At 43.7% G+C, this 13,859-nt stretch overlaps 1 protein-coding gene across 1 annotated transcript in view; it reads right to left on the bottom strand.

Moving 5' to 3' along the window:
- Positions 1–13,859, bottom strand: part of LOC126195403 (uncharacterized) — a 52,019-nt gene that overhangs the window by 24,252 nt on the left and 13,908 nt on the right. The window contains exons 3-4 of the mRNA XM_049933999.1: positions 12,319–12,355; positions 2,999–3,043 (exon numbers count right to left, since the gene is read on the bottom strand). Of these exons, the coding sequence (XP_049789956.1) occupies positions 2,999–3,043; positions 12,319–12,355 (82 nt within the window). The remainder of the gene's footprint in view (positions 1–2,998; positions 3,044–12,318; positions 12,356–13,859) is intronic.

Raw genomic sequence — 13,859 nt, 5'->3', positions numbered from 1 at the left:
AAATGTTAATCACAGAGAGCTGTGCTGTACTACCAGTACTTTCAGTGTCTTCACCGATATGTCATCACACACTTCTCACTGATGAAACTTGAGGATAGTTAATGGTGCGAATAAGTCAGGATCATTGCATGACACTTGAAGGTAGCGCCCTCCCTCGCTACCACACACTCACCAATACAGCTGGGCAAGCATACTTGTACCTCGCCCAGTGCTGTTTATGTAGGAGGAACATTTCGACATCTTATATCGTGTCCTCTGAGCATTTAGGAGACTGGTAGTCTCAGTAAACTTAGCGAAGCTGTAGTTTGGATAGAAACAAGTAAATGTAATCATGCAAAAAGTGTTTTAAGCCGACTCACAGAAGATGAAGACAATTATATCATGCTGCCACTGAAACTTAGTTCAGGCATGCTGTACGTAAACCATGGACATTCATCCCGGCACTGTTTTCTGCTACTTCAGACCCTTTTACCCTCAACTATCCTCGAGTTTCATCAGGGACATATCTATGATGTCGTAGCAGTGGTGGTTGGGTTGGGGGATTGGGTTGTTTGGGGAAGAGACCAAACAGCGAGGTCCTCGGTCTCATTGGATTAGGGAAGGATGGGGGAGGAAGTCGGCCGTACCCTTTCAAAGATACCATCCCGGATTTTGCCTGCAGCGATTTAGGGAAATCGCGGAAAACCTAAATCAGGATGGCCGGACACGGGATTGAACCGTCGTCCTTCCGATTGCGAGTCCAGTGCGCTAACCACTGCGCCACATCGCTCGGTCAGTTCAGTGGAAGACACTGAAAGCACCAGTAGATTTCAATCATTAAGAGCACAGCTCTCTGCGATTAGTATTTTCTCATTGCTTCGAGCGAGTGCCGGTCGCGGTGGTCTAGCGGTTCTGGCGCTGCAGTCCGGAACCGCGGGACTGCTACGGTCGCAGGTTCGAATCCTGCCTCGGGCATGGGTGTGTGTGATGTCCTTAGGTTAGTTAGGTTTAAGTAGTTCTAAGTTCTAGGGGACTTATGACCTAAGATGTTGAGTCCCATAGTGCTCAGAGCCATTTGAACCAAGCCTTCGAGCGAGTGCTCTATATAAAGATGTAAGATGTACATTACTTTGCATGTTTTTATCACTTCTGTGGTTTCCTATTTGATGATTCATGTGGTTGCCAGTAGGGGCCCTTCATGGTGCTTGTTCAGTGCTCAGTATGCATCCAGCCGAGATGGCAATACCATAGCAACAAAAGACATTTAGCTTTCCCTGTTTGTACAGGTACAGTTCAGCTACAACTGTGTAGTCTGGGTTTCGTCGAGAGGATAGTTCAAATGATGGTAGGTGTGTACGGACTTCACATTGCACAATTAGCCTCCAAGGTCGCCTGATCTCACGGTTTGTGGTTTTTTTGTGGGTGGTTGTGAAAGATTCCATTTGTACACCTGCCCTTCCGACAACTTTTGTGAAATGCGACGGGCCACAACAACAGTGACTGCAGTAAGTCTAGAGATACTCGCAACAGAGATGAGTCTCATTATCGTCTGAATGTTTATCGTACGTCAGATGCTCACCTTGAACATAGTAAGAGGTAAATGAAAACTGCTATCGTAGCATAATTGTAAATAGTATCCAAATATTTTATGTGTATGCAAGTACAATATATACCCCGGCGAGATCGTACGGTTATTTTGAAAATAAAAACTTTTTTGTCCTATATGAAAGTTGAAATCCACCTCAAGTGTCTATCTTCGTTTGTGTAGTAGATATACTCTTATGATTCTATTTTAGTTCCCCTGTATTGTGAGGCTTAGTTCCTTAGACGGGGTGGAAGTTTGCAAAAAAGAGGTTATTAGCTAAACATAAATATGGGTAGAAGAAGGCCAATAGAGTGTGGCTAAATTAAGTCAGTTGATGCTGAGGAAATTATGTGTAGTTTAGGAAAGGAGACGCTCAAAGTAATAGACGTGTTCTGTTATGCTGTTATGGGTGTAACAAAATGACTTTCGACAGCCCAACAAGACATTAAGTGTAGACCAGCAACCGTAAAAGAATCATTTCTGAAAAAGACAAATATATTAAATTAGGGTATAAATTTAATTATAAATTTAAGTATGGTCTACAATAGGGTGTAAATGATTTTTATTTAATCGTGCTTAAATAAAAATCATACCATAGCATACTACGGACCATGGTTACGTCTATTAAGTATCTGCAGGCTGTGGATCTCCACAAATACAAAATTTTAATAAATGTAAGTGTTAGGAGGTCTTTTCTGTAGTGTAGCTTTGTATGGAATGAAACCTGGATGATAAACAGATTAGACGATTTGTATAGTAATATTACGTAATAATGTAGTGAATTTGATGTGTAGATCAAATATCTAATGAAGAGCTATTCAGTCGAAGAGGAGATAAAAGTGCATTATAGCGTAAACTGTCATGGTCGATACGACACACCATGAAGCACCAAAGAATAGTTAACATACTAACTGTAGGTATGTGTGAGGTCATAAAAAATATAGTGAGTGATCAAGGCTTGAATGTACCAGACGGACTGAAATGAGTCTAAGACGCTGAAGGTATACAGAATAGGTTTGAACAGAGAGACTAGGATGGAGAGCTGAATCTAACACATATAAGGACGAATGTCTATAACCATAACGTGTCGTTCGTGGTGTTGTGGTCTTCATGAATGTTAGCGTGAACTTCAGATGAGAGTATAGCACTGTGTGTGTATTTTTTTTATTTTTTATGAGCGAAGAACTATAACAGTCGAATTTAAATTTATGAGAGGCTGCTCTTTAAATTTAGCACCTACACTACGTTACTGATACATGTTTGCTTCTTATTTTAAGCTAAGCGAAGCACTTATTTTCAGTATGTGACTGACATTTCAGAACATGCAGATGCCCTTACGCCTGCGTACAAACATGTTCAGTTCAAAAAAAAAAAAAAAAAAAATTGATGTAAGAAACTGATAATACGCAGTAAGTAGGATTCTACGGTACTTACTTTCTCCAGTGTTGAATTTGTACGTTGTCAGGCACGAATCACATTCTGAAACAAGAGACAGAAAGCGTGACAGGCATTTCGAAACACAAGCACGATATGTGAGTTGCAGAGGAAAAAAACTGTGTAGCGTAGTGCAGGGTCTACGAGGGAAATGACTCCCATGACGATGTTGGAGTAGCCATCGGTGGAAAAGTGCCTGTTTCACTTGATATTTAACGATACTGATGCACGACCTCCACAGTACTAAATTGTATCGTCTGATGATGAATCTCCAGGCAATTCGAAACCGGTCATGAATAAAAAAAATTGAAGAAAAAACGTCGAATGGTTGCACTAATTCCTGAAACCTTTAAAAATTCTACTTTCAAAAGGAAGGACTGCCAAAGGGGTCACCCACTTCAGGGAAGTTAGGAAATATCTTCATGAACAAAAGAGAAGAAAGAATATTTAGAGAAAAATGTGATCCACCATACTGGTAGAAATACATGGATTACTTTCCATGTTTGGCAGATGAACCACAAACACCGATAACAGTGACAGAACAGCTACACACAGACATAAACACACTACACAGAAACAAGAAGTTAACTTTCGAGAGGGCTAATAAATTTCCTAGATAATTCTAACACAAATGAAAAAAATAAAAACTCTTTTATTATATACTGGAAAAACACGCAACCGACAAAATGCTACACCAAACCACAATCTCAAAGAGGAGCATTTATCATATGCATACTCTTCACATTACAGTGCCAATAAACAAACACAATTACAATAGTGAGTTAGATGTAATATCTCGAACAGCAATGGATGCAAATAATCTCTTGTCACCAAATTAAGTAAGAAATCCATAAGACAAGAAAATCAAACAAGTTAAACAAGTAAAGCAAAATACGACGCAAATCCAGGAACCCACAATACTCACCACAATCACACACGCTAACAACAGTACAGCCTCACAATAATAATACAACTCAGAAGCTCAACAGTCAAGCTGGTAGACACACACACAGAAACTTGCTGACATACAGCAGTGATTACATTTTTATGAAACAAGGATTGAAAAGAACTTACTTAAATAATGGTTCAATAGTGAAAGGTTTTAAGAAGGAAATTGATAGTGATATAAATAGCAAATCTGCCCTTACCTACAGATGGGATCGTCTACACTTTGGACAGCCCAGTAGAATATTTGAAGTCTATGTTACTACATAAACACAAGTCATTATTTAACTTTGTTAGCAAAAATCTCGAAAAGTAACTGAACAATTTACTTCAAATTTCTTACATAATACTCTAATGGACCTTCAGATTGATACAGGCAACGTATTTTTTAATATACACAATGTATAAATGTGTATATAATATATAAAGGGGAATGTCGTTTCGAAAAGTCTCCAAATGTTTCAGTTTGCATCAAATTTTTACGTGATGTTCTAGTGAACATTGGGACGCAAACAACCTATATATTTTTAATTATACAGTACATTAAGTGTAAACGTTACCAAAATTCTCCAAAATTTCTTGACAAATTTACTTCAGATTCTTGTACGGTACTATAAACACTGCTACGGAGGTAGGCTATATATTTTTAATATTGGAGGTCTGTTCAAAAAACCACGGAACTTTGTCATTAAATTTATCTATGCTTACCTTTTACTTATTGTGCATGGTCACCTTCGAAATAGTCTTCTCCACAATCCCAGCGCAGTTTCCACCTCCGGAAGCAGTCTTGGTACGTCTCTTGCCGCATTGCGCGAAGTGCTGCCTGCAAAGTTTTTTTATCTCGTCTGTCGTTGCAAATCTTCGTGCTTTCAACGGGATTTTCAACTATGGAAATAAAGAAAAGACCGCAGAGGCCATATGATTCACTTATGGAACACCTCGTTCTCATTTGCGCGATCCAAAAGCTCTTCATAGACTGCGAGGCGAAGGTCTTAAAGTCTTGGCTGTTGAGCCATGGGACGAACTTGGCGGCAATACGATCCGTTCCAAGATTCAATGTCGGGATATCGTGACATGATCCAGTTTCAATGACGTTCCTGACATGAACGTTGTCGGTAGAGTGGAGTAGCGTCCTGAACGAGTGTCATATTTAACTTCCGTCCGGCCATTTTTAAACAGTGTGAACCATTCGTAACTCCGAGTAGGGCTTAAGCACTCTACACTGTAGGTTTCCTGCATGATTTGGTATATCTCTGTAGAGGTTTTCTTTAGTTTTACGAAAATTTTTAATGCAGACGCGCTACTTCTTTAACTCTGTACGGAAAGAAAGGAAGAATGAATTGACTGTTGGTGTTAATAACGATCAACCTCCTTTACCTCCTCTGCATTACTGCAGATGACGTGTCACTGAGCACATTTGTTTTGTGCATGCAGTACACGTGAGGCGCCTAGTTGTTTCCACTGCACTGTGTGGAATACGAAGGTTCTGTTTTAGTTCACTAACCTGCTGTCTTCAATTTGATGTCCCCAGCACAGAAAACAGCGCGCATGTCGTAGGTTCTGTATCTTGAGGCTGAAACTGACTTTTAGCGAGGTTCTGTTCTGAAATAATGTATTACTTCTTTGGGATGCCACCCGCGCATTTTAATATAGCCACACGAGAAGACTACATGCTCTTAATACAACACCTTCTGATACAGAAAAGTACATCATCAAACACAATGTTTACGAAAATGTATCTTTACACTATTTGTGGCACGTGTCTGTGCCTCATGACTACCGGAGTGAATCTTTTAATAGTGAATACTGGCAAACACATCCTGCCACAGACAACATGACTGTACATTTGGACTGCCTAATACAGAGTGACGAACAGGAACGTAAATAAAAATTGGAAACACATCCTACGACAGATAACATGTCCGTTCTTCTCGATTGCCTAATCCAGAGTGACGAACAGCCCGAAACACTTCGCGCGCCATACCAGAAAAGGAGTGACCCGAACGCTTCCGAAGTGTTTCGTCTGCAGTTTCGTCAGTCTTTTGTTTTTGATTTAAATTGTTTTTAATATTTCTAAAATGACTGATTGATAGCTGTTGAGAGATATTTATATTAAAAAGTGAAGTCATTCCAATAAGTAGTTTAACTAATAATAAGGTTTTGGCGCCCTTGTTCCGAACACAGCAGCCAATAACAGAGCAGTAGCATTATGCAGACGATCTTTCTCACGGGAATGGTACCGAATCTAACATCTGTCCCAGGAACCTCACACCAAATTTCGTCATCTATATACTTCTTGCATTTCCACTGCTCTGGGAACAGCTTCTTGGGGCCTAATATGATGGCTGACTAAGCCAGAAATATTACATCTGCCATCTCGAAAGTCACAAACAGTGTAACACAACGTTCCACTCAGTACAGCACTGAACAATAACAAACGGACGTAAAACAATGAAACTACTGACAGTTATAGATTAAACACAATCGTGTGCAGGATGCCAACTGCATTTTGCTCCAGTACACCAGTGGCGCGAAATTAGGAATGTTCCGTAATTTTTTGAACAGACCTCGTACATAATGGTCAGTCGGAAAGATACAGGCTATATACTTTCTGATATGTCTAATACGTAGATACATATTAAATACAGAAAGAGGAAACGGTATTTGCAAAAATATAGAAAAGTTCTTGACCGATTTACCTCAAATTTTTGCACAGTATCTTATAGACATTCACACAGGGCTATATATTTTTCTTAACCACAATGTACAGGTTTACTGTTAAAAATGACTATGAGGAAGAAAATTTTGTGCTACTCTGTGAAAATGTGTAGTTTCGATTTTTTTTTGCAGAGTTGGTTTCAGCTATGAAAGGAGAGCGTGCAAACTATTACACACACTGTAATTATTCAGGCTTTCGCCGCGATCTAATGACATCTTGGACTATCGGGTGTTCTGCCGGATATCAGCGTCGTACCTGCACGATATTTCGGTAGCGGAACTGGTTACCTTCATCAGGTGCGACCTGAGACTACTCCTCGAATGAACCTTGTCCAGTATTTATGCCTGTGGCCTTCCCCCTTCACCAGGCGCTCCCTCTGCGGTCCGCGCCCGCTAACTGCGATCTTCTGGATGTGGGGAAATGCATTCACCACATCCGAAACTCAGAAGACTTCCTGTAACGCCTCAAGCAACTACGCATCACAGATTCGGACATCATGTTTAGTTTTGATGTGCTATCACTGTTCAAGAGGGTCCCACTGAGAGACTCACTAGAAGTGATTGCCGAAAAATTTGATGGTGCTCTGCTGGACATGTTCAGGCTTACACTGACATCTACGTATTTCCTGTACTGGAACCAATATTGCGAGCAAACTGAAGGTGTAGCTATGGGTAGGCCACTGACTCCTGTGGTTGTCAACATGTTGATGGAGACATTTGAGGTCATTAGAGACAGCCAGACATAAGCCCACATGCTTCTTCAGGAATGTGGATGACACCTTCGTAATCTGGCCTCATGGGAAGGACAGGCTCAATGAGTTTCTGGAACACCTTAACTCGTGCCACTCGAATATCAAGTTCACCGTAGAACAGGAGAAGAATGGCCAGCTGCCGTTTCTTGATGTACTAGTAAAAAGGAAAGCAGATGGATCAATTGGCTACAGTATGTATCGAAAACCCACACACACAGCTGTCACCACCCTGCACAGAAGAATGGTGTTCTTAAGACATTGGTCCACAGAGCACGTGCCTTGTCAGACCAAGAATGTCTACCGACAGAAACAGAGCATCTCAAAACAGTGTTCTGCAAAAATGGATATACACCGAAACGGATTGAGTTGGCACTCCAACCAGCCACTACACCTCAAATTCCAGAAGCAGAGCAAGATGAAGCAAAGAAGGTGGCATATTTGCCCTATGCTGACTCTATTTCTGCCAGAATTAGTAGGATCCTCCATAAACACAATATCAAGCGTGTTTTCTGTCCATCCAGCAAGATCGGAGGACTGGTGGTAAATGTCAAGGACGACCTGGGCTTACGGAAACCAGGGATTTATAATATACCTTGCCAGTGTGGCATGTCCTACATTGGCCAGACGACGAGAACAGAAGATATCAGGTGCAAGGAACATCAGAGGCACACCCAATTAAGACAGGCAACAAAATCGGCCATTGCTGAACACTGCCTAGAACCAGGTCATGGCATGAATTATGAAGAAACCAAGTTTCTAGCACAGACGCCCAGATTTTGGGACAGTGTTACAAGGAAGTCAATAGAGATAAAAGAGACCGATAATCTCATGAACAGTGACATGGGGTACCAGCTAAGCAGAGCCTGGGACCCTGCTCTGGAACTGCTGAAGAAGCAACAAGAACAGCTGCAGCACTCCACAAATAGAAGAACTGAAGGCGTGGACATGGAGAACGATCCCCATACACAGTTCCAGGAGCACCAGACCGAAAATGGAACGCCAAGGGTCGGGGCTGATGGGCGCGGACTGCAGAGGGAACATCTAGAACGCCAGCAGACCGCAATGGAATGGCAACGTACCAGCAGATCACAGTGAGCGCAGGAGAGGACCACAGGGGGAATGCCTGGTACTACAGACGGGATTCCAACGCACCAGACCGAAGATGGAACACCCAGGAGCGTGTCTGGCGGGCGCGGACGGCAAAGATAACACCCAGGACTGCAGCGGACGGAAAAGGGAATGGCAATGCTTCAGAAGATCGCAGCGAGCGGGCGCGGACCGGACCGCAGATGGAGCGCCTGGTGAAGGGGGAAGGCCACAGGCATAAATACTGGACCAGGTCTGGCGGATCACTTGTGATGTTGGCTTGAAGAGGAGGATTAACCAATTACGACACGATATTAAGGCAGGAATTGCTGACCACCGCAACCGGCTCTGGGCGAGTAAACTTCGGTCCTTCACGCCGGATCCTTTAGGCTAGCAGTCCCTCTGTCAACTGACGAACCGGCGCTCCAGGTTGCCGCCCCTCACCATCGATGGCAGGACGGCGTACAGCCCAGCGGACAAAGCCAACATGATCTCGGACGTGTCCGAGCAGAATTTTCGCCCCCTGCAGGATCGAGTGGACCCCCAGTTCGTTGACACCATCCATAGAGACGTCGCTGCCCTCCTTCGAACCGACGATGCCGAAGATGAAGGACACGTGCCACCCATCACCCTGGAGGAAGTCCAGGAAGGCATCTGGCAACTACCGACATCTAAAGGATGAAATCACGGGCAGGATCCTGAAGCATCTGCCCTGGTCGGCGGTCGACTACCTGGCGGGCTTCTTCAACTGGGTGCTTACCTCTGCAGTCTTCCCCCAGGCCTGGAAACACTCCATTGTCGTCTCGGCGCCTAAGCCGGGGAAAAACAGGGCATCGCCTCCAGTTATCGCCCCATCAGTCACCTGCCGCATGTGAGCAAGTTATTCGAGCGCCTCCTCCTCCGACGGCTCCAGCGGATCATCCAACAACAAGCCGTATTACCGCCGGAGCAATTTGGCTTTCGCCGCAGTAGCTCTACCACTCAGCAAGTCCTTCGTGTGGTTGAGTACATCACCACAGCTTGCAACTGGCGGGAGTTCTGTGGGGCTGTCTTCCTTGATGTCCAGAAAGCCTTCGACAGCGTGTGACATGAGGGTCTGCTGTGGAAACTTCACCGCTTCGGCTTCCCAGTCCACCTGGTGAAGCTTATAGCAACCTATTTCCAGGGCCGCACCTTTTGTGTTAAGGTGGGCTATGCGCTCTCAACGGCATGACACATTGCAGCAGGAGTTCCCCAGGGCTCCGCCCTTGGGCCTGTCTTGTATACAATCTTCACCTCCGACCTCCCAACGGTGCCTCGTGTGGAGAAGGCTGTATATGCAAATGATCTACTCCAGAAGCCGGTGGAAAGAGGTCTTAGTTCCCGGACTACAGAGTGCCTGCAACGCCTTGGAAGACTGGGCTGCAAAATGGCGTGTTGGCTTCAATCCTGCTAAGACTTACGCCATCATTTTCACGTGGAAGAGGACGATGCCCCAACGGCAATTACGCCTTTACAATACCGACCTACCGTGGCAGGTGACGGTGAAATACCTTGCAGTCCTCGTGGACGAGTAGCTGACTTGGCGGCTGCACATCGAAGAAGTCCGGGCTAAGATCAACTGCCGCATGGGTGCTCTTTACCCTGTTCTAAATGAGCATTCCGCCTTATCCGTCGAGAATGGCCTTCTTATCTTCCGGCTCTATCTTCACCCGATTTTTGACTACGCCTGCGAGGTTTGGGGAGGAGCAGCCCCCACCTATCTTCACAGGCTACAGACGCTGCAAAACAAGATCCTCCGTCGGATCTATCACGTTCCCGCGAGGTTCCCGCATCGGTACCTGCATGACGCCGCCGACGACCTGGAGGTTATGCAGCGCCATCGAGACATCGCCCGTCGATTTGATGCCAAACTGGATTCATCTACTAACCCTCTCATCCGACGACTGGGGGAACCAAACCTACAGCGAGGACCGCATAGGCGTCCCCTCGCACTGCTCGACCATTAGAGTTGCCGGGGAAGATACAAACCATCGTCCCACACACACCTCTGAAAAACACTACAATAACGATGTCCACTTCCTACCCGTCCCAGATGACCTCATGCTGAAAGAAATGCTATTGAGTAAAACCTTCGTTCATTAGCTGTCAGAAGAAGCCAGCAGAATGTGGGCTGGAGGACCAGGTCCACTCGAGGAGTAGTCTCAGGTCGCACCTGATGAAGGTAACGAGTTACGCTACCGAAATATCGTGCAAGTACAACGCTGATATCCGGCAGAACACCCGACAACCCAAGAAGTTTACACACACTGTTCCTCCCATATAGATTCTTTCTCCTTATCCATATTTTGAAACAAAAACTGTCTACAGAGTAACAGGCTATTTTGCTTTGTTCCTCACCATCAGTTTTCCAGAAAAGAGGGAAGTTGTATTTATGCCTTATTGGCTTGTGATTAAAATGCTATCATGTGATTTGAATCATCAGAATTATTTTATTCTATCCGTTCACAGATTAAAACTATGTAAAATACTGTCATTAAAGCTACATTCCTGACAGATACAGCAACTAGAGAGGTGTCTCTCATACTACATATACCAACGATCGAAACCGTTTTACCCATTCATCTTAGACGACTTCAATTAGCAATGAATGATTCGTTTACAGTAACGATAATCAAGGCTCAAGATAAGGGAGGAGGAGGTAGGAAATGAACAAAGAGAGGGAGAAGGTGGAGCTGAAAAGAGAGAGGGGGAGGAGGTGATACACAGGGGTGACTAGAAGAATTGGACAAAGAGAGGGCAGAGGAGAAGAGCTAGAGAAAGTTCCCATACATATTTGCATTTGCGAAGAATTGCAGGATTCACTTGTAAGATATGGAGAACATAAACCACTGCAGAAGTATTTCACATCCCATTCAACATTTGCAGGAAACCTCCGGTAAGAAAACTACTACCCAACCATATGAGAAACAAATATAAAAATAATCAGCTTCAGTAAGAAAAATCATCTCCTTAAAGAAAACTTCATCATTAATTTGGCAGTCACAACAAGAACTTCGTAATAAGCTACCAAACAAACATCAGCAACTCAACGTTATTTACACTAATAAATCATACGGCAGATAAGGGACAGTGGCCTCTGGCAACCAAGAAAACAGTATCAATTAAAAGAACCAACATTCCCTCTGATTATCACCCCCAACAGCACCATAATGAAATTGCTTCAACGAAGTAAAAATTTGTGTGTATGTAAGATAGGACAGATATCTCCCCTTCTCGCACACACACACACACACACACACACACACACACACACACACAGAGAGAGAGAGAGACACACACACACAAGTCGGAACAGGGCACCTCCCCTCCCGTCTCCACGTACACACCATCGAGGACACTTCATTCCCCCTGCCAAAAAATAAAACAAATGATTAAAAAAGCACTAGACACTCACACAAGTTATGACTAATCGCTACACTCACTACACCTTCCTTAAGAAAAAGATATGTATGTATATACCCGCGCGCGCGCACACACAAACACACACACACACACACACACACACACACACATGTTAGTCGAGAAATACACACACACATGCGCGCGCACGCGGAGGATCAGTAGAATCTTCCAGTCTCAGTCAAAAATAAAAACAAAAATATGTGAATGAGCGGTGCCTTTCCGAAAGAACAGACACCACGTAGAATCCGCAGCTGCGACTGCAAAAACCCGATTAAGTTTACACCACAACGTGGACAATGCAACTGCGCATAAGATTCATCAAAGGTACTAACAAATTGAAACAATAAAGAAGAATGAATGAAACCTGAAACTTACGGAGAACTGTCTCGGTGATGGTCGCTAAGCCGTGTACCTGTAAAATAAAGACGTATTGTCATGAAATTAATCACTTTATAAAATTACATTTGCTTATCATGTACTTGAGATTAGTGTTTCACATATACTTACGGATCTTTTCATCCGCATAACAACAGACTTAAGCGTCTGATCTTTGTTGAGATCTGTAACTGAATGTATATTTATGCAGGAAATTTGTTTCGCTGAAACCGTCCTGTAAGGTTCAAACGCACACACATTCTAAAACAAACCTTCTACTCTTATTAGAGCGCTTTGTTTGCTTACAAGACGGTGCTTACAAGACTCTGGTCTATGAAGGCCAGAACGCAATCTTTAGCGACACGTCACCTAAATATAATAATCTCAGAATGACCAGTCAAAAGAGGTGATCGTGAGAAGTGAACATTTCGTCAGATTGTACTCTACTATACTGCCGTTCATTATGTGGACAATACGAGGAGCCAGCAGAGTAAAACTAAGTACAGCTTATGAACCACTGCGTACATGATGAATATTGTTGATTGTGCACGAGAATAACTCGGTATTAAAACAAATACGCATAATGTTTGCAGAAGTTATGACGACTTAATTAGTCACTGTACAAGATCAGAACGCAATAAATACACCAGGAATACGCGGGCGTTTTCCGTCTAAGCACTTTTTTGAAATATGGGTACAAATAATCATGTTCTAATGTACCACAGAACAAACATGCAACATATTACGCATGAAAGAAAACTGTAAAGTATCTAGTTACAGCGACGTATGTGTGCGTCTAGAACGAAATTTGCAGCGGAGTGTCCGCTGATATGAAACTTCATGGCAGATTAAAACTGTGTGCCGGATCGAGACTCGAACTCGGGACCTTTACCTTTCGTGGGCAAGTGCTCTACCATCTATTTTTTTTTAAATCTAATTTTGTTCGCTTTTTTTCGTTGCATCTGCTCGGGGCGGACGTCGTAAGACATCCGTTTAAGTTGGTTGTTGATCGATTAGCTCAGTTTTTTTATTACAGAGGGCTGCTAACCCTCTGACCGAATACGCTGAGCTACCGTGCCGGCATAAACGAATGCCCCATCTGAGCTACCCAATCACGCCCCGTCCTCACAGCTTTACTTCTGCCAGTGCCTCGTCTCCTACCTTCCCAAATTTACACAAGCTCTCCTGCGAACCTTGCAGAACTAGCACTTCTGAAAGAAAGGATATTGCGGAGACATAGCCACAGCCTGGGGGATGTTTCCAGAATGAGATTTTCACTCTGCGGCAGAGTGTGCAAGGTTCGCAGGAGAGCTTCTGTAAAGTTTGGAAGGTAGGAGACGAGGTACTGGCAGAAGTAAAGCTGTGAGGACGGGGCGTGAGTCGTGCTTGGGTAGCTCAGATGGTACATCACTTGCCCGCAAAAGGCAAAGGTCCCGCGTTCGAGTCTCGGTCCGGCACACAGTTTAAATCTGCCAGGGAGTTTCATATCAGCGCACACTCCGCTGCAGAGTGAAAATCTCATTCCGGAAACATCTCCGAGG

This window comes from Schistocerca nitens, chromosome 1 (assembly GCF_023898315.1).
Source record: "Schistocerca nitens isolate TAMUIC-IGC-003100 chromosome 1, iqSchNite1.1, whole genome shotgun sequence".
Classification (NCBI taxonomy): Eukaryota; Metazoa; Arthropoda; class Insecta; order Orthoptera; family Acrididae; genus Schistocerca; species Schistocerca nitens.
This window is presented reverse-complemented; position numbering and strand designations above follow the sequence as displayed.